The 22,677-nt window shown below is 39.4% G+C and overlaps 1 protein-coding gene across 3 annotated transcripts in view; it reads right to left on the reverse strand.

Annotated features, from left to right (window-relative positions):
• Nucleotides 1–22,677, reverse strand: part of LOC136864552 (dnaJ homolog subfamily C member 28) — a 326,313-nt gene that overhangs the window by 289,301 nt on the left and 14,335 nt on the right. The window contains exon 2 of one of the 3 annotated variants that reach the window (XM_068226333.1): nucleotides 15,150–15,246. The exons of the other annotated variants lie outside the window; for them this stretch is intronic. Within the exon in view, the coding sequence (XP_068082434.1) occupies nucleotides 15,150–15,215 (66 nt within the window). The 5' untranslated portion in view covers nucleotides 15,216–15,246. The remainder of the gene's footprint in view (nucleotides 1–15,149; nucleotides 15,247–22,677) is intronic. 3 annotated transcript variants of the gene reach the window in all.

Below are 22,677 nucleotides of genomic sequence, written 5' to 3' on the forward strand. Positions count from 1 at the left end.
TTCTGGTAGTGAGAAGTCATGTGTAAATTCCAAGCTGTATGAGGAAGTTTTGAGAGAGAAGTATGAAGTAGCGGAAATTCCAGTGAGGAATACGTTCATCGTAACAGCTGTTGGAAACAAGTCTCAAAGGGTGAATAAACAAATAGCTGTCCTCATTAACATAAGTGGAGAATGTATTTTCGAACCATGCTTAGTTGTGCCTAATTTAGTTTATGCTGTTATTTTAGGTACCGACTGGTTAACGTGTCACAAGGCTAAATTAAATTTTGATCTGTGTAATGTCAATCTTATTTGGGGAAAAGAGTAGCAGGGAAGTCAGGTTACCATATGATGTTTTGTCAGAAATTAGTGCGAATAAAGTGTGTTCTAATACGGAAGGGTCTTATGAAAATCCTAATATTAGGAAAAATATTGATGTCTGCCATGTGTCTATACAGAGAGATTCTAGAGATGAATTGTATGAGACAGTGGAGAAATGTCATTTAGCAGAAAGTCAGAAGGACGAATTGTGTGAATTGTTGATATATCACATTGTGATGTTTTTAGTGACCGCCTGGTAGAACACATCTTTACGAACACAAATTGAATGTTCTTGATAACTCCACTTTTGTAGGAATATATTGGGTGGATTTGAGCTTGGTGACAAGGTTTTACTCAGAGTGCCACTCCTGTCATCAGCTGAAGCTGGTCAATTTTCAAAGTTTTTCTTGTTATATCAGGGGTACTTCACCGTAGTGAAACGGATTGGGAAATGTGCTTATTCATTAGAGACAAGGAAGGAAAGATCGCAGGCACATACAATATAAGAAATCTTAAGAAATATATCATGTGAGTTTGTTGATTAATTCTCATTACTGTGATAATTCACCATGTTTTATGAAGCTGGCATTGCGAACAGGACTTCAGTGAAATTAGCGTGTGTTGGTGATATTAAGTGAAGCACGTCAGTGCAATAAACTCCAGTGCTTGGAGGAAGTGTATATAATGAAATGTCTACGAGAATTACTTTTGGACACTAAATGAACATTTGAAATGACCGAAGTGAAAAAGAAATGTAATCTCTGTATGTAAATAATACTGTATGATCAAAGTTGAAAATGATATTTGATCTGTGTTTTATATGTGTAACAATAAACATCCAGATGGATGATACTATGTATCCAATTTGTAAACGACATTTTTATACATGTATCTATAGTGTACTCGATTTCAGGTGATTATGTATATATTTCATGAATCAATCGATTCATTTAACACGAGGGAGGTGTTCTGTAACCGTACAACAGGGTTACAGATTCCATTCAGTATTTATTATTGTTATTATTATTATTATTATTATTATTATTATTATTATTATTATTAACCCAATTCATGAGATTTTCTATTCTGTTTCTCATCATTTAGGCTGTAATAATTAGGTATCATGCATATTATTGTATTTAATCATAGGTTAAGGGAATTTGTTTGTAATTATTCTGTATATTAGTAAGTGAGATTTGTTGGTTTCAAATAGTCATGCTGTGGCTTGTAACTCTGGCCAGATGAGCTGGCATAGTATTTTGCAATCGAGGCTATGTTTAACCAAGAAAGTATTGAGCAAGTAGGTTTCCCGCTGACACATGCAGCGTAGTTATCTGTAGTCCACGTGGGCATGCTTATACGACACATGACTGATGATATCGGAGCGTGGGCACATGATTTCAACCAAGTGTCTGTATTCGCAAGCTACTGTATGTTGAGGTGGAGGGGATGACCAGAGAGTAGGGAGGCGAGTGGTCACCACGAGGTTATAAAAGTCGATGCAACGGTGGTTAGATTAGATGAATCAAATCAAATGGAAGGAAGTGAGGGAAGAGTGATGGTCAGTGGTCTTAGAGTGGTGGTCAGAGCTAAGAGGTGTGTTTTGAAGAGGTCTTGTAATCATCGAGGAGGTCTACAAGTGGTGGTTGGATCCGAGTAGAGACTGGTACTATGCTGATAGTGAAACATCATTTACTTGTGGGGATGGACTTCACAAGGTTTTTCAATAATATTTTCCAATTTCTTACAATCTATTGAGTGGACGTAACTACATTGCAGCTTACTACACGTGTACATGGAATGTAGGTCAACTCCAGGTTACATAAGAAGATAACAGCAGACGGCTTCCGACTTCAGCTCATAGGTTTTTCCAGGAATTTCAAGTTCAACAGCAGTGTATGCAGACATCAGGTAATTAAAGCATCAGACATGTTATGCATTAATAACATGAAGAAAATTGTAATCAGCGGCGATATCATATTTCACTTCAAGTTCATGCCAATAGCTTTCTTTGTTTAGATTAAATTTTCTTTTTTGAATGTAACAGCAAATCTCGCTATATATATTTTTTTTTTGTTAAATTAAAATACATCAATGCTTGTTCATTGTGACGTAAATTATAGTCATAAACTCAGTTTTATTTTAATTATAATGAGTGATTCTATTTCCAAGTACAATCCTCAATTGTGGAAATGCAACCGTAATCTAATATTGTCCTGATCCATATCCCTGTATATTGCCAGATGTGTGAGTTTATCACCTCATGCCTTGAGATAATTGAGATAAGAGGTATGCTGTACCGAATTTTGTTGTTTTTTCTTAAAAAGCAACTGGCACTCAAACAAATGTTATGTATATTGTGTGAAAGAGGTGAAGGTATAAGAATAGTGGTTGGAGTAGCCACAACATTTAAATAAAAATTGGTCATAAAACAACACAACACTAAGGGGTCTTGACTGGGGGTGATGTTCGATGACAAACCAATTTATTTCTCTGAAACCATTTAACATGCGAAGTTGAAATTTCACATGATTGTTGCTCCTAGATATCTTCGATTTTAAATGAGAAGTGGTCTTGAAACAATATATTCTTAAGGGGTTTCGACTGGAGTTTGGGGCCTGATGACGAAAAAGTCATTTCTGTGAAAACCCTTGACATACGAGTTTGAAACTCCACATGATGATTGCTCGTATGTGCAACACATTTTAACTAAAAGGTGGTCTTAAACTAACACACCCTGAAGGGGTTTTGACTGGGGGTGAGTTCTATGAAACCGTTTGACATACGAGGTGAAAATTTCACATGATGGTTGGTCCTATATTTTTTAGATTTTAAACAAGAAAACGTCTTAAAACAATACACCTAGAGGTTTTGGCTTGGGGATGACAACTTATGACAAAATTATTCATCCCTCCAAACCGTCTGACATATGAATTTGACATTTTACAAGATCTATGGATGTTGGTGTCAAATACAGTATAATTAAAACTATTTCACATATAAGGATTGGAACTGTGTAGAAGTTGTTGAAGTTGTAAAAATAAGTCTCCACAACAGCCAAGGTACTCAACCGAATTTCCGACTCCTTTCCTTTAAGGCAAAGAAAGTTATTTGTAAAACTCAGGGGTTTAACTGAAATAATCTTGAACATATACACAAGTGGAGGAACATTTTTTTTTGAGACTGTATACCATTAATCGTACCCACGAATTACTGCACAGATATAAATCTCTCAAAATTGCTAATCACTTTCCACAGGCTTAATACATGTAATAGCCCTAAACAATAAAATGGATTTCATCTCGATTTTTATCAGATATCGGTGCTGCCCTCTATATTAAAATTATAAAATCCTTTTATTAACAACCACCTACTCAATACAATACATTACTCATTGAATTATAAAATAATCATGAGGTGTCTTAAATAATGGAACATGTTTCGTTTGACATAGCGAACATCATCAGCCGTTAATTTACAAAGATTAGGTCAGGGTCCTGAGCTGAAATGATAAAAAATGTTAAAAGAGTGACAATGCCGTAATAAAAAGTAAAATGATAACATTAGACTTGAAATTGTAACAATATGTACAGATTAACAGCAAGTATTTGTAGTGGAATACATTGAACGATGGTAGTCTGTAAAGTTAAAACAATCATGAGGTTGTTAAAGTAAAAAAATAGGTATAGTGGACCTTATGTCAATGCGTGAAGGGTGGATTAATTATTGACGATGGAGTTCTTTAAATTGAGCAAAAACAAAAGTTGAAATAGAGTTTATTGAATAGTACGAGTCAAACTGAACCAGTTAAAAGGCGCATGGCGACGAAACTAAGGTTGATATGACGTGAACTCCAGTAGTTAGGAATTCTGTAGGAGAGCCAAACACAATGCCAGAAGGAAACACAAGTTGAACTAGTCCGTATTTACACGCAGCAGTAAAATTAATCGTATACAACGTAGGACACCAATGGTGGACTCGTTAAAGAGTAACTATAATCTTGAAAGTAGGGAGAGTTCCAGCAAACCAGAGATGGATGGAGCAGATTATGGCACAATTGGAGTTAAAAATCTGGAATGAAAGAAAAGGGAGGAAAAATGAAGTTATGTTATAACGGGGGAAAAAAAAAAAAGAAAAAAAAATTGTTAAAGGAGGCTTACCCTTGGGACTAGTGTGAGGTGTTCGCTAGCGTTGGCTGTGTGAAGCAAACTGGCGAGTAACCTTATTGCTGCTTCTAGTGTTGTATGTATGTATACGTAGAGGCGGGGAGTGAGTTATGTGAGGAGGAGGGGTGACCAATTCCTTGGGCGGGTCGGGTATTCGTGGAGGGGGTGTCGCATGAGAGGGCAGTAGAGTAGTAGTTGTTGTATTATTAACAGTTGTATAATTAAAGATTCTCATAAAGTTATTATTATTTATATTGAAAAGAGAGAGTAGTTCTGGAATTTTCTCGATTACTGGACTTTTAATTTCTGAGGTATCATTTAAATTTTGATTTCCGTTAAAATGCTGGTCTAGGAATATGTAAATGTTCTCAAACTCTGTCATAAGTTTACTTTTATTGACGTATTTCAAGATTTGAAGGTCTTTTTCAATTGTAGTAAAACTGTGGCCAGTCTCTTCCATATGGGTGCTCATGGCGGAATACTTTATTTGTTTCGAAGCGTTGTAATGTTCAAGGTATCTGGTCAAAAAGCTACATGAAGTGAACAACAATCAGCAACAGCTCAACAGTGTCCAACAGCAGGACGATACAACAGGAAATATTAACACACGTCCAATTATCCTCACACTCAAAATAACTGCTTCAATCGCTGATTCACGGTGGTCCTCAATCCACAGAAGAACACACATACAGTACTCCTAAGGCAGTACACAATATTGCATTCTGTCGCCTCCAGTTACACACTCACTGGTCTCTCCGACACTACAACAACAGCTCCTGGTTCAGGCCTCAGTGGGATACTAGCGACAGCCAATACCTCTGTCGCCTTCAGCCCAGACACCAAACCCCAGCTCACTGAGTGTCACACTGGCTCCACCTCGAAGCCCAACTGTCGTTCACTCTAACATTGACTCCCACACAGAGTCCAACTCTGACTCAGAGTCCAGCACTGACTGACTCTCCGGGGCTCATCTCCCATTTTATAGCTCGCGTAATTTGATCGAGGAATTTCACAATGTCACTGGAGGCAGAACATTCCTGCTGAATCTCAAAGAAACTCACAGGTAAGCCGGCTGCCAAGAGCAATGTGTGGGAAGGCCAGCCCCACCACACAGGGAGATTCCAGGTCGTCTGGGTCACCAGCACCTTCCTGGAAATATCTAAAGGAGCTACCATGGGGCTGACAGGTAACAATATGTAAGTTAGTATACGCGCTGGGTAACACCACTTCTAGCACTCTTAACACTGTCTGCTCACTATATAACCCACTTCCTTCGCTGCTCAGTAGAAACTCTCATGAACAAGACGACTAACGTTAGAAACAAAATAAACATTCACAAAATGGCCTCCGGATAATAACATTGGCATGTAAACACACTAGCACTATCTAGGAACATAATTCTAAAGTTCAACATCACAATCGAAAGAAATCGATAGTTAGATGTATTTCCGACTTGTGTACATGGCAACGGTTGTACCCGTCATTGCATGTTAATGAATGCAGAACTCTTGACGGTCGTACCCGTCATTGTAGCGGAATGGGTTAAATGTAACTGAGAAATTATGTCATGTCATTGAACCGACCTTGATAAAGTAACTTATGTCAAAACAAATACCGCAAAGTTGTTTGATTAAGTGTGCTGAAACCTGCTGCAACAGCACCTAACATAAAATGATGTTATTAGAATGGTTGTTAAGTGTGATCAGCAGTAGAATTTCTATATGCGTAGAAAGGTGAAACCACGGAAAACCATCTTCAGGGCTGCCGACAGTGGGGTTCGAACCCGCTATCTCCCGAATACTGGATACTGGCCGGAATTAAGCAACTGCAGCTATCGAGCTCGGTGCGAGTTCAATTGATCAATGGCGGAACTAAATGTACTTGTAAATTCTAAAGGGTCCTACAACTATCAGAGTGAGTGACTTAAAATTACATTTCATGGCTGATAAATGGTTTTAATCTGTCATTTGTATTAAATTTAATGACAGCCTTGAAAGGCAACATTAAGCCATTTGATAACCGTGTGTGAGTAAAATAACACTGAAATTAATTATGTTTAGAAATGAGTGTGTGTTCATGGGCAGAATGGTTTTGCATGGTTAACAGTCTGCAATGCTAGGTTACCTAACTATTTTTGAATTAATTGAATTATCACTGTAATGAACTAGTTTCATTGAAGATGTTTGGTCATAAAGAATTAATTCTGTTAAGACTCTTGAAGCAGTTGGTTTAATTTTATTATCATTCTTTTGAGAGTAATTAATTATTTAAGTTGATTTTGAATCCTTCCTAAGTATAGTTAAGTGATGGTTTCTCTCTTGATTTTGGTTTAAATTACAAGGATTCTTTTTTAACTTGAAAATAATTGTTATTATGTACTATTTGTGCTCTTCTGAGCAGGAGTAAATTTATTTCAATTTTGCCAAATTTTAGTTGAGTTTAATTTTGTTTGATTTCATTTTGTCAATAAATTTTATTAATTGTTTTAAATCAGTCTGGGCTACATTACCACTAAGGACCAACTCAAGAAATTTAATGGTACTTCTCAGTTAATTCTGGAGGCCTACCTTAGAGAGATTAAGGAATAGTTCAAAGAAATGAAGATACCAGAGGAGAAGAAACTCTGCGTTGTAGAGGAATTAAGGAATTAAAAGGCCAAGCTAAAATTTGGTATTACGGGTTTGTAGATCTATGTAAATGCCTCAAAGACTTCGAAAGAGCCTTTTTGGATACATTTTGGAGTTTGGGCTCGCAACAGAACCTAAGATGTTTGGATCGGCACTGGATCATAAGCAGCCAGCGGTGGCCTATGTGTAGGAGTTGGTGGATTGGCTAAACGACATCCACAACTATGCCTGATAACATCTGAGGGTAGCTAACGACAGGATGAAAGACGCTACAACATGCTTGAAAATTCTGCAGGTTTCCAGGAAGGCAATCTGTACCATCCTGTGCAGACGAAGGGGAAATCAGCAAAGCTTCAGCTGCCATGGGAGGGCCCATACACATACAGGATCAACAACATTGTCTACAGGATCCAGCACCTCCCCGATGGAAGATGATGGTTGTCCATCTGGATCATCTGGCACTGTATCATGGGGCAGCTCAGGATGAGCAGCCTTAAGGAGGAGCAATGTGACGGTGTGCACCATTTTCTTATAATGCCTTGGGAGGAGCAAGTTGGCTTAGCACAGGGCGAGTTGGCCATGCGCGTAGAGGCGCGCGGCTGTGAGCTTGCACCCGGAAGATAGTAGGTTCGAATCCCACTATCGGCAGCCCTGAAGATGGTTTTCCGTGGTTTCCCATTTTCACACCAGGCAAATACTGGGGCTGTACCTTAATTAAGGCCACGGTCGCTTCCTTCCAACTCCTAGGCCTTTCCCATCCCATCGTCGCCATAAGACCTATCTGTGTCGGTGCAACGTAAAGCCCCTAGCAAAAAAAAAAAAAAAGTTAGCTTAGCTTCGGCCACAAGTGACATCACCGAGTTACGGATCTGCCTGCTCTTCACAGAAGCAATCGGTCAGGATCAAGCCAAGCACGTAAGGCTAGCACCACTGCCACCTCTCTGTGACATCACTGCAGGCCTTCCTGATGGTGAGAGAAAGGACTGGAAGGTGAATCCAGAGCTTTCCATTTCCAGATGATTCTGAAGGGTTCTCCTTTCATGAAATATTTGAAAGGTCCGGCCTCCAAATTTAAGGCAGGCCGAGCGACTTCAGCCATTTAGTCCAACCAGCGATTGAGATGGTTCAGTTCTGTCAGAGGTTCAGTCAAGTGAGAGCAGCTGTGAAGCACTGGATCAGCTGGTGGAAAATGAAGACCGAGTGCAGTTGGTGCTGTGTGTTTGAAATGATGGCAAGTACGTGATAGCACAGCTGAGCAATGAGAGACAGTGAACGAAGACCACTATGAGTGTACGGACTGTGTACCATATACTGAATAGTGACTGTATTGCGCATTAGCAAGCTGTGAATTGTGAGATTGTGATAGTATACAGCAAACCTAATTGTGAACCGCCGTACTGTCTAAGCGACAGTTGTAGGAGATCTGTAGTGCAACTGTTCTAGTTTGTAAGAGTCAGAGTCAATAAGTACTGTGGATGAATTAGCAAGAGCAGAAAGAGCGAAATGGTGTAGGCCTAACTGTGTGATTGTATAGTTGTATATGCAATTATTAGATAGTAAATAAATCCTAGAGTTAGAGCTACCAGTTGTGTGTTTTTTTACTTACCTGCCTACATGTCTCATAATACAATGGTAAACAGGGAGAAAAATCAAACTGTAAGTTGCATACATACATACATTATCATTATAGACCATTATGCCTTTCAGCATTCAGTCTGCAAGCGTCTGTGAATTTACTATACATCACCACAATCCTCTTTTTGCAACTAGTGCTGTGGCCTCATTTAGTTCTATACCTCTTATCTTTAAATTGTTAGAAATTGAGTCTAACTATCATCGTTTTGGTCTTTCTCTACTTCTCTTACCCTCCATATCAGAATCCATTATTCTCCTAGGTTACCTATCCTCCTCCATTTGCCTCACATGACCTCACCACCAAGCCTTTATCTCCTCATTCTGAGTACCCATCTGCCATTGTTCCCACCTGTTTGTACCAGCAATCATTCATGCTACTTTCATGTCTGTTACTTCTAACTTATGAATAAGATATGCTGAGTCCACCCAACTATCGCTCCCGTAAAGCAAATTTGGTCTGAAAACAAGCCAATGTAAGGATAATTTCATCCGGAAGCTGACTTCCTTCTTACAGAACACTGTTGATCACAACTGTGAGTTCACTGCATTAGCTTTACTACACCTTGAGTCAATCTCACTTACTATATTACCATCCTGGGAGAACACACAACCTAAATACTTAAAATTATCTACCTGTTCCAGCTTTGTATCACCAATCTGACATTCAGTTATGTTGAATTTCTTACCTACTGACATCAATTTAGTCTTCGAAAGGCTAATTTTCATACCATACTCATTGCACCTATTTTCAAGTTCCAAGATATTAGACTGCAGGCTTTCAGCACAAGTCGTCAGCATAGGCCAGACTGCTTACTACACTTCCACCTAACTGAATCCCTCCCTGCCACTTGATACCTTTCAGCAGATGATCCATGTCAACTACGAAGAGTAATGGTGCACACCCCTGTAAGCACCCTGAACCAAGAACTCATTCTACCATCAATTCTCACTGCAGCCCAGTTGTCAACATAACTGCCTTTGATTGATTTTCATAATCTACCCTTAATTCCATAGTCTCCCAGTATGGCAAACATCTTTTCCCTCGGTACTCTGCCATGTGCTTTCTCTAGATCTACGAATTATAAATACAACTGTCTCTTCCTCTCGAAACATTTTTCAATTATCTGGCGCATACTGAAAATCTGATCCTGACACCCCTCTGTGGTCTGAAACCACACTGGTTTTCATCCAACTTCCTCTCAACCACTGGTCGCACCCTCCCTCCCAAGATGCCAGTGAATACTTTGCCTGGTATACTTTGTCCAGCCCTTGTCCCGTTTCCCTACGGGGTCGGGTATGAGGTGAGATGAATTTGTCGTGGCGGTTTTTTATGACCGGATGCCCTTCCTGACGTCAACCTCATCAGAGGAGTTAATGAGAGATGAAATGAATGACGTGATATATGATAGTAGGGAGAGGGTGAAACCCGGTGCCGGCACATAGCCTACTCCTGTCGAATAGCACCAAGGGGTCTGCTCAAGGCTTAACGTCCCCATCCGACGGACGAATCACCATCAACAGCGTCATATGCCCTCACTCCATATGAGCACTGCGGAGAGGTTTGGAATTTAATCCAGGCTTTTGGCACGCAATCTAGTGATTAGAAATTGTATACCACCACCTCCCCTACCCTGCCGGCCAACATTCTGATGGTGAAAATTTTTTCGACCAACGGGACTCGAACCGGCTAACCTCGGTGTTAGACCGTTTTAGACTTCAGCGCCTTAACGATCATGGCCACCAGGCGGGCTACTTTGCCTGGTATACTAATCAATATAATACCTTGATAGTTGTTGCAATCCTTCCTCTTCCCTTGCTGATAGATAGATGTAAACACTGCTTTTGTCCAATCTGAAGGTACCTTAACAACACTCCATTATAATCTTACTACTCTATGAAGCCATTTCATCCCTGCCTTCCCACTATACTTCACCATTTCAGGTCTAATTTAATCTGTTCCTGCTGCTTTATGACAATGGGGTTTATTTACCATCCTTTCCACTTCCTCAAGCATAATTTTACCAACATAATTTTCCTCCTCCCCATGAGCTCAGTTCTTCATGAAACTACCAGGAAGATTTCCTTTTACGTTGAGAAGATTTTCAAAATATTCCCTCCACCTGTCCAGTGATTCCCTGGGATCTATTATGAGTTCACCTGAATTACCCAAAACACTCTTCATTTCCTTTTTCCCTCCCTTCCTAAGATTCTTTATTACTGTCCAGAAAGTTTTCCCTACTGCTTGACCTAACGTTCCAGGTTATTACCAAAATCTTCCCACGACTTCTTTTTGGATTCAACAACTTTTTTTTCTTACTCTGTCTCTTTAATCTACGTACAATTCCCTGTCTACATCAGCCCTTGCTTGGAACCAGTTTGGATAAGTCTTCTTTTTATGTTTACAAGCTGCTCTCACTTCATCATTCCACCAAGATGTTCGCTTTTTCGCATCTTTACACACAGTTGATCTTAGGCATTTTCTTGCTGTTCTTGCTACAGCATCCCTGTATGCCATCCATTCTCTTTCTATATCCTGAACCTGCTTACTGTCCACTGTTCAAAACTTCTCGCTAATCATATCCATGTACTTCTATCTTATTTCTTCGTCCTGGAGACTTTCTACACTTATTCATTTGCAGACAGATTTCACTTTCTCTATCCTAGGTCTAGAGATACTTAGTTCACTACAGATCAGACAGTGGTCTGTATCATCGAAAAATCTCTGAAAAACCCGTACATTCCTAACAGAATTCCTGAACTTGAAGTTGATTATGGCGACACTCCGGAGACAAAAATATATTTTTACCTAATGCATGGATTTTCATGAAACTTTGTGGGAATGTCACCTACATGAAAGTAGAGATATCACGAACATTTCTTTCATATACAATTAATAGTTTTTTCTAAATACAGTTTTTTTGAAGATTTTAATTCCATTGATTTCATGAAATTTAATTAACATGTTAATGTAAATTCATAATTAGGTAGATTAACATTAACATGTTAATTAAATTTCATGAAATCAATGGAATTAAAATCTTCAAAAAAACTGTATTTAGAAAAAACTATTAATTGTATATGAAAGAAATGTTCGTGATATCTCTACTTTCATGTAGGTGACATTCCCACAAAGTTTCATGAAAATCACTACAAATCAATTTTTCTGCACATAATTTATATAAGGAGATACATCGTACTAAAGAGAAGCCTTTGCAGACAGATTTCACTTTCTCTATCCTAGGTCTAGAGATACTTAGTTCACTACAGATCAGACAGTGGTCTGTATCATCGAAAAATCTCTGAAAAACCCGTACATTCCTAACAGAATTCCTGAACTTGAAGTTGATTATGGCTCAGATGGCAGCACACCGGCCTCTCACCGCTGGATACCATAGTTCAAATCCCAGTCACTCTCCATGTGAGATTTGTGCTGGACAAAGTGGAGGCGGGACAGGTTTTTCTCTGGTTACTCTGGTTTTCCCTGTCATAATTCCATTCCTGCAACACTCTCCATTAACATTTCATTTCATCTATCAATCATTTCTCATTTCCCCAGAGGAGTGCAACAGGCTTCGGCAGCTGGCACATTTCCTATCCTTGCCGCTAGATGGGAGCTTCATTCATTCCACTCCTGACCCGGTCGAATGACTGGAAACAGGCTGTGGATTTTCATTTCATTGTACTAAAGTCTGTGTAATTTTTACGTTCTAAAAATTAAGACCTAAACTCCCTACTACTTGAAAAAATTCTGCAATCAAAAATTCCATAAGCAGGTCTCTTAACATAGCTGTGATACATATACCATACAAATTTTGTTACATTTGGCAGAATATTATAGGAGAAAAATGGGATTTAAATGTATAATTGCAATTGGCAAACAAAGCATTATTACAGTGGTAAATTGTTTGAATTCAGCAGAATATCTTCATGACGAGAAAAAAGAAACTTAATCCTATCAACTTCAGTCATAAAAGAAAATTCACCAAAATTAAAAAATCAATTTTTATCTCCAGAGTGTTGCCTTAAGATATAGTCTATTATGGATCTGGTACCCCTAGCCTCCCATGTATAGCGGTGCATAGCCTTATGCTTGAAGAACGTATTTGTAACTGATAAACCCATACTAGCACAGAAGTCCAGCATATGCTTCCCATTCCCATCAGCTTCCATATCTTCCCCACATTTACCAATCACCCTTTCGTATCCTACAGTCCTATTTCCAACTCTCCTATTGATATCGCGCATTAGCACTATCTCTAACACAAACTATGTTGCGTGCAATAGTATTCCTCATAAACAGCCCTACTCCACACTCTGCCCTTCCCTTTTTAACACCCGCCAGGTACACTTTATAATCTCTATCTCTTCCTCATTATCTCCCCTTACCCGAATATCACTCACTCCTAGCACATCCAGATGCATACTCTTTGCTGACTCATCCAGGGTTTGATTCCTGGCTGGGACAGGTATGTTAACCTTCATTGGTTAATTTCAATGGTTTCAATGGCTTGGGCAAATGGGTCTGTGTGTGTGTACCATCTTCAGCATTGGATTCATCGTAGGTAGGACCCCATCCTCACAGACCCAGGACATCTGTATGGTGTCAACTCGATAGACCTGCACTAGGCCTCTCTGGAGGCCACATGCCATTATTATTATTATTATTATTATTATTATTATTATTATTATTATTATTATTATTATTATTATTGTAACGGAGTTATCCGTGGAAGTCAGAGGTGAAAGAAGGTGCGGGCTGGAATGGGTCTAACTACAAGTTCGAAAGATGAATTAAAATTTCAACAAAGGTTATATTTTCAAACTTAACAATGGTGACATAGAATTTGAGCGTACAACAAATAACAAGAAGTTAAATCAGGTACACAATCAAGAAGTCCAAGATTAGATAAAACCTTAAACCAGTTTCCACTAGGGGAAATAACAAAATCATGTACCAGAGTAGATTTACAAGAAAGTACCAGTTAATTGGTGTTTACAAATTCCGGGCTACGGGCCCAAATTCATCAATCCTTGAGCTCTCAGCTCACAATCACAAAACACCAAAGGGCATAAAACCCTTAATTACATGGAGCATTAGCTCCCAACTTTACATTTCAAGCCTCTCTAAGGCACTTTTACCACAACACCATAAAGAGCTGACCCGCTCTCGATCTTTCAAGCCTATTTAAGAGGCCATAAACTGACTTTACACTAACTGCCCTCAAGGCACACAAAGAAACAGGGGTATTTAATACCCAACCTACAGGGCCTTCGCATGAAGAAAACAAAACATCAGGTTAAGTTAATGGCCCAAAGCACAGAAAGGACTGGAGGCGTGAACTTGCACTCCTAAATACACAATATTAAAACCTAAGTGGCTCTAGGCCGATACACAGGGGCTAATCCCAAGCTAGGAAGGTGACTCGTATGAAAAAACTTTAATACATTAAGGAAGAGCAGAAACGGTTATGAAAACGTAGTCACCTCAATTTCAAAATGAAGGGGAGCTCAAGAGGGTAAAGCACTCTCTATCCCCGAATTAAAGTTCAAGAAAACTGAAGTTTACCAGGAAAAGTGTTTACATGTTTAATAGTTTACATATGAAAGGTTTCGAACCCTCCCCGAGAGTTAAACTGCTGAGCTAGAACGAAATAAAGATGTTAAAAGGCCACTACCTTGTTGAAGATCTGCTGTCTGAAGAACGAGGCGCTTCCCGCCCCCTGCTACATATTCACACACTGAGTTAGATGTTATACTAGTGGCCCGGAGACAAGAAAATCAGCAGTTTTTATACCCTCGTGGAAAATTCGAGACCTTTCAAGAATGAGTAGACACACCCCCTCAACTTTATTGGATAGCTTAGAGCTACATATCCATATCGAAGAAGACATACATGATTGGCTGAGAATTAATTAAAGAAATTCGGGATTGGCTAAGTTCAAACCTGGTGGAAGGAAGGATTAATATTGCCAACCCAAAAATAAAAGAACAAAATTTTAGCTATCTCAATCGGAAGCCATATTTTGGTCATGCTAGCCCGGGAGGGCAATATAGCAAGTGGAGATGCAATTCTTCCCTAGTATGTCGGCACTGCATTGTGCTTATCACATGTATGGCTTGCAGTGGTGTCACTACCGGCGTGCTAGCCGGGCAGTGTCTTGGAAAAGGTGCGGTATCCAACTGATGAGCCTATGCCGCACTCTGGGCGAAACACTGGTAATTTTTGACAATTGAGTTTCCTGAATTTTAATTTTAGATATTTCATTCGGAATCCATATTTTGGTCAAACTAAGTATATTGTTTAGATGTGTGTAGGGTAACAAATGAAAGCCACATCGAACTGCACTGAACAGGTATGCACACTTAGAGAGTTTTCCTTGTATTTTATTTATATTTATTTCTATCTTGTTTTGTTGCTTACCTGTGACTGGGCAAAAGTGCACTGTGACTTTACGGACACACTGTATTGACGTTGACCTCCTTCCATTTGTATGCTACTTCTCGTACATCAGCTTTGTCTTGAAGTTGAATAAGATTGTTCAGAATTATGAGATAAGATGTCAACAATAAAAATATCAAACCCATACTGACAAGATGTTTTATTTTGACAATACCTAACAGGCAGTACGTACACATCAAAACTTGCAGTCATGACCCTAACACAGCCACATTTTTTTTAATACTATGAGGGAGCTTTTGTCACATCATATGAAACTCTGGGTTGTTTGAGGTAAGTAAAGGGCATAATTTCCAAGCATCACCTACAATGTATGTTGACATTTCACATTCCTGTGTTATTAAACAGGACCATGATTATCTGTACCTATTGAAATCATCTAATAATAATTCTACTGAGATTCAATTTAATAACAACAAATTCTAAATAGTTTCTCAGAGGTTGTATTTTTAGCAGTTCTATTTTCTTTTCAAACATGTAAAAATAGATGGATAGTACTACAACTTTACTTACCTCCAATTAAATTACATAGAGTGTTTTTACAGTTATAGTGCAGTTTTGAATCAATGAACATTTGAAGATGGATCAGGCAAATACTGCAACCATACCGTAATTAAGGCTACATCCGCTTCCTTCCCACTCCTAGCCCTTTACTATCCCATCGTCATCATAAGACCTGTCTGTGTCAATGCGACACAAAGCAACTTCTGAATTTTTATTTATTTTTAATTTGAAGATGAAATGATGGAGACAAGACAGAAGCACCCAACTACAGCAAAATGTTTCACTATTCATACTGTATTCATTACTGCTAGATGAACAGCCTTGGTATGGATAACATATGTACAAAGGTACCAAATTTAAAATACAGCATGAAGTAAAGATGAAGGACGATGTTCCAATGCCACTCCAAGTCAGCCAGTTGAAGGAACATTCACTGGGTGTGGTAGCTACTACTACTACTACTACTACCACTACTACTACTACTACTACTACTACTACTACTACTACAACAACAACAACAACAACCAAACCCGCCAGCTTGGGCTCAGAAGGCCGGTGCTTCTACTCTCTGAGCCACTAAACTTGGCATTTGAAACCGGTGTAAAGAATATTTCCACATAATGAATGGAGACCCTCAACATCAAAACAACATTTGTCATTTGGGAGGAGGAGTCCAACAGGTTTCCAAATATTCATGTAGGCTATCAGTCACTTAGTGATGACATTACTGAATGAATGTGAGAAAAATTTGACTTCACAGTCATACAAAATGAGCATAAATGTACTTATGATACTGATGATACTCATGATAAGAAAATTACAATTTATTTATGTTCGGTATTTTTTTCTTTTCTTTATTTGTTTGTTGAGAAGGAAGCCATATGTTTCAGTCTGTTGAAAACACCAGTTAAAACATATATAGCACTATTAACATACCTGTACAGAAATACACACTATTAAACAAAGAATGACATATTTCGTTTTATAAGAACATCCTCAGATTCCATCAAATCTCTTTAAATCATGCACATATATGTACAAAATTGTTTATGCTGCAAAAAAAACTAGTCAATGATTACGAATTCGTGATGTTGTATACAAATGATGAATGTAGTAATCCTCCACTATCACTTTAGTAACTTCTAGATCTTTTTTTTGGTGTATTTATTTTAGCGGCTATCACCCGTTACCTTCAGCAACTGTGTTTGGACTACCATCCGTTCCTTAGCTCTGGTATTGGTAGCTAAGTAGAGGGGTGAGAATATATTATTTTTTTGTAGGCAGAGAGGGGAGGGGAAGTAGGCAGTGTGAAGGGAATGTTGTACACATTGACTCTGTACATTGGGGAGGGGAGGGGGATTGCTGCTTCTTCATTTTATAATGTACAGGGCAATTCAAAATGATGAACCTGATCGTGGTTTCATTTTCAGCCGTTACGAGTGCGCAGGAAGCGAGTAAAGAAAATGGCTGCGGCTGGAGAGCAGAAGTCGTTCTGTGTGCTTGATTACCATGTAAACAAGTCTGTGATTAGTGTTCAACGGCATTTCCGTACCAGATATGGAAGAGACCCACCTACTGGAAAAGCCATTCGTGCGTGGTATGCAAAATTCAGAGACATGGGCTGCATCTGTAAGCGAAAGTCGACTGGCTGTCCTTCAACCGGGGAAGAGACAGTGGACGTTTTCGCGCCAGTTTCGTGCGGCGTCCGCACAAGTCTACCTACCGGGCAGCGAGGCAACTTGAACTTCCACAGGCAACTGTTTGGCGCATTCAGCGGAAACATTTAAGAATGAAACTCTACCGCTTGCAACTGGTGCAGGCCTTAAAAGATGCTGATTATGCTGCTCGAGCATCCTTCTGTGCTGATTTTCTCGCATTGATGGAAGAGGATGGGTTCTCCGAAAGAGTAATTTTCAGTGATGAAGCGACTTTTCACATTTCCGGGACTGTGATTAGACACAACGTAAGGATCTTCCACTAACATTGGACGACCTTCGTGCCCGCATCACAGCAGCCATTGCAGAGATTGACCGCGACACACTACACAAGGTTTGGCAGGAGATAGACTATCGGCTTGATGTATGTCATGTTACGCGAGGTGCACATATAGAACACTTGTGATATGACTGAAAAAACTGTGAGTTTACCGTTCATAGCACATGTCTCACATTACGATATGTTTATTAGATTTCACAGAATAAATTTATGAAATCGGGTCCATCATTTAGAATTCCCCTGTATTTTTTTTTGTATTATGTGGTAGGTGTATGATAATGATTCTGATGAAATAACATATGGAACTGAATTAAAAAGTAACCTGTAAGACCTTATTCTTATTCATAAATAATTGTCTACTAAAATGTCTCGATTTGCGAAGGCTCATTGAAAGTTAGAAACTTCACTCTGTTCTGTATTGAACTGGGATTACAGTAAAATAAGAATGTTAAGGGTCCACCTTTTTTAATACAATGAATATTTATTGATGTGAGTATATATCACATTTCATTTAAAGAAGATTGGTACTAGTTTTGACGTTCATTGCTTGTCACTTCTTCCACCTTTACTTTCAACAAAGATGTCTACACAGTCACCAATCTCTTCAGAAAGCATAACGTAAAATCTTCCTTCAGAACAAAATAACATACATTACATTACATACATTATCATTATAGACTGTTATGCCTTTCAGCATTCAGTCTGCAAGCCTCTGTGAATTTACTAAACGTCGTCACAATCCTCGATTTGCAACTAGTGTTGTGGCCTCATTTACCTCTACCTATACCTCTTATCTTCAAATCGTTAGAAACCGAGTCTAACCACCGTCGTCTCGGTCTACCTCTACTTCTCTTACCCTCCATAGCAGAGTCCATTATTCTCCTAGGTAACCTATCCTCCTCCATTCGCCTCACATGACCCCACCACTGAAGCCGGTTTATGCGTACAGCTTCATCCATAGAGTTCATTCCTAAATTAGCCTTTATCTCCTCATTCCGAGTACCATCCTGCCATTGTTCAAACCTGTTTGTACCAGCAATCATTCTTGCTACTTTCATGTCTGTTACTTCTAACTTATGAATAAGATATCTTGAGTCCACCCAGCTTTTGCTCCCGTAAAGCAAAGTTGGTCTGAAAACAGACCAATGTAAAGATAGTTTCGTCTGGGAGCTGACTTCCTTCTTACAGAATACTGTTGATCGCAACTGCGAGCTCACTGCATTAGCTTTACGACACCTTGATTCAATCTCACTTACTATATTACCATCCTGGGAGAACACACAACCTAAATACTTGAAATTATCGACCTGTTCTAGCTTTTTATCACCAATCTGACATTCAATTCTGTTGAATTTCTTACCTACTGACATCAATTTAATCTTCGAGAGGCTAATTTTCATACCATACTCATTGCACCTATTTTCAAGTTCCAAGATATTACACTGCAGGCTTTCGGCACAATCTGCCATTAAGACCAAGTCGTCAGCATAGGCCAGATTGCTTATTACATTTCCACTTAACTGAATCACACCCTGCCACTTTATACCTTTCAGCAGATGATGCATGTATACTACGAACAGCAAAGGTGTCTAACCCCTGTAAGTACCCTGAACCTCATTCTACCATCAATTCTCACTGAAGCCCAATTGTCAACATAAATACCTTTCATTGATTTTAATAATCTACCTTTAATTCCATAGTCCCCCAGTATGGCGAACATCTTTTCCCTCGGTACCCTGTCATATGCTTTCTCTAGATCAACGAAACATAAACACAACTGCCTATTCCTCTCATAGCATTTTTCAATTATCTGGCGCATACTGAAAATCTGATCCTGACAGCCTCTCTGTGGTCTTAAACCACACTGGGTTTCATCCAACTTCCTCTCAACCGAGGATCGCACCCTCCCTGTCAAGATGCCAGTGAATACTTTGCCTGGTATACTAATCAATGAGATACCTCGACAGTTGTTGCAATCCTTCCTGTTCCCTTGCTTATAGATAGGTGCAATTTCTGCTTTTGTCCAATCTGAAGGTACCTTACCAACACTCCATGCTAATTTTACTACTCTATGAAGCCATTTCGTCCCTGCCTTCCCACTATACTTCACCATTTCAGGTCTAATTTCATCTATTCCTGCTGCTTTATGACAATGGAGTTTATTTACCATCCTTTCCACTTCCTCAAGCATTATTTCACCATCATTTTCCTCCTCCCCATGAGCTTGGCTGTTCACAACACCACCAGGATGATTTCCTTTTACATTGAGAAGATGTTCAAAATATTCCCTCCACCTCTCCAGTGATTCCCTGTGATCTATTATGAGTTCACCTGAATTACTCAAAACACTCTTCATTTCCTTTTTCCCTCCCTTCCTAAGATTCTTTATTACTGTCCAGAATGGTTTCCCTGCTGCTTGACCTAGCCTTTCCAGGTTGTTACCAAAATCTTCCCACTACTTCTTTTTGGATTCAACAACTATTTGTTTCGCTCTGTTTCTTTCATCTACGTACAAATCCCTGTCTGCCTCAGCCCTTGTTTGGAGCCATTTCTGATAAGTCTTCTTTTTATGTTTACAAGCTGCTCTCACTTCATCATTCCACCAAGATGTTCGCCTTTTCCCATCTTTACACACAGTTGTTCCTAGGCATTCCCTTGCTGTTTCTACTACAGCATCCCGGTATGCCACCCATTCACTCTCTATATCCTGAACCTGCTTCCTGTCTACTCTTTGAAACTTCTCACTAATCATATCCATGTACTTCTGTCTAATTTCCTCATCCTGGAAATTTTCTACCCTTATTCGTTTGCAGACAGATTTCACTTTCTCTACCCTAGGCCTAGCGATACTTCGTTCACTACAGATCAGATAGTGGTCTGTATCATCGAAAAATCCGCAGAAAACTCGTACATTCCTAACAGATTTCCTGAATTCGAAGTCTGTTAAGATATAGTCTATTATGGATCTGGTACCCCTAGCCTCCCATGTATAGCGGTGAATAGCCTTATGCTTGAAGAATGTATTCGTAACAGCTAAACCCATACTAGCACAGAAGTCCAGCAAACGCTTCCCATTCCCATTAGCTTCCATATCTTCCCCACATTTACCAATCACCCTGTCATATCCTTCAGTTCTATTCCCAACTCTCTCATTGAAATCGCCCATTAGCACTATTCTATCCTTGCTGTTGACCCTGACCACGATGTCACTCAATGCTTCATAAAACTTGTCAACTTCATCCTTATCTGCACCCTCACATGGTGAATATACGGACACAATTCTAGTCCTACTTCTCCCAACTGACAAATCTACCCACATCATTTGCTCATTTATGTGCCTAACAGATACTATATTGCATGCAATGGTATTCCTGGTAAGGAGCCCTACCCCAGACTCTGCCCTTCCCTTTCTAACACCCGTCAAGTACACTTTATAATCTCCTATCTCTTCCTCATTATCTCCCCTTACCCGAATATCACTTACTCCTAGCACATCCAAATGCATCCTCTTTGCTAACTCAGCCAGTTCTACTTTCTTTCTTCCAGAAGCCCCATTAATATTGATAGCTCCCCATCAAATTCCATTTTGTTCGCCAAGTTGTTTCCAAGGAGTCCCTCGCCTGTCAAATGGGAGTGGGACTCCGTTACTCCCATAGGTCCGAGGCTTGCTTAAAATGTTCTGAGCTCGGTAAATTCATGAAGCAGGATGCTACCCTACTTGCACATAGTCCAAGTGAGGATCTCTCCTCTAAGGGCCATGACTCAGAATATGTCCGAGATGCCCACTCCAATTCCATAGCAACTGGTAACCCGACTCTCAGGACCGCTTACTAGGCCACTCAGCCGTTGCCCATAGTTCACGAACTAGGACGTGACTACAGTAACCCACAAACATGAACCATGCAAAATGACAGGTATTCTGAAATTCTGCGCAATTCCCCATCAGTTAATATATCCAACACTTTTTTAAGTCCGGAATCTACAGATTCAAATGCAATGAATGAAATTCCTCATACATTGGGCAAACAGGGGGCAGTTTCACGACTAGATATTCAGAGCATGTCAATGGTACAAGATAAAATAGGTTTTCAGCAATAGGTCAACACATATCTGACTCCAATCACAAGTTTACCGACATTGAACACGATTTACAGATCTTTCATATGGCCAATAAAGGGCCTCTCATGAATATAACTGAAAATTGTTTTATCCATTTTGATCAATACTTTAATCCTAACTTCAACTTAAATGAAACTTATGAGAAGCCTAATATCCTTTTTGATTTCTTAATTCACTTGTTTAAAAATATCAGATTTCCAAACACTAACACAATCTTTCAAGCCATGTGCAATACGATCCCCTTCACTTAACCCCCACTACCTCATCCTTCTGCCCCACCTTAGCCCTACTCCCAGTTTTAGGTTCTCCCTTTCCCCCCTTTCCCCTTCCCTCACTCTCCCTTCCCCTCCATTACTCGGCCTCTATTATTGCTCTCTTCAGTAGCCCAGCTCCTCTCCTTTCAATATCTATGCCATCACGCTACTCAAGGTGAGTTCGCCTCCTTTCCCTTATATTTCTTTTGTTCATGTACATTTATATCACGCCTAATTTGGCTTTCAATCTTTTCGTCAGGTCTCCACGTTTCCATACTGAACTGGGAATCATAACATAGATTCAAATTATGATCTTCACACGACCACATTGTTAGCTTCGGAACCACCTGAATTAGGCCTGTTAATTACCACAACTCAAGAGAACAAGGTTTATTCTTCCCAATGACAACACAGGTTTACTTACGATCTACGCACCTCAAGCTGGGCTATTCTCTTGTGTACCAAGACTCAACAACAGGGATACCTTTTCAAATTTTATACTTTACAATCAGACGCATGTCATCATTTTAACTTGTTATAATCTAACAGTGACATTATAGGTACTGTCATGTGTTTTTGATGGTCATATGCACCATACTCTCATCATTTTAATGTTACAT

This window comes from Anabrus simplex, chromosome 2 (assembly GCF_040414725.1).
Source record: "Anabrus simplex isolate iqAnaSimp1 chromosome 2, ASM4041472v1, whole genome shotgun sequence".
Lineage (NCBI taxonomy): Eukaryota > Metazoa > Arthropoda > Insecta > Orthoptera > Tettigoniidae > Anabrus > Anabrus simplex.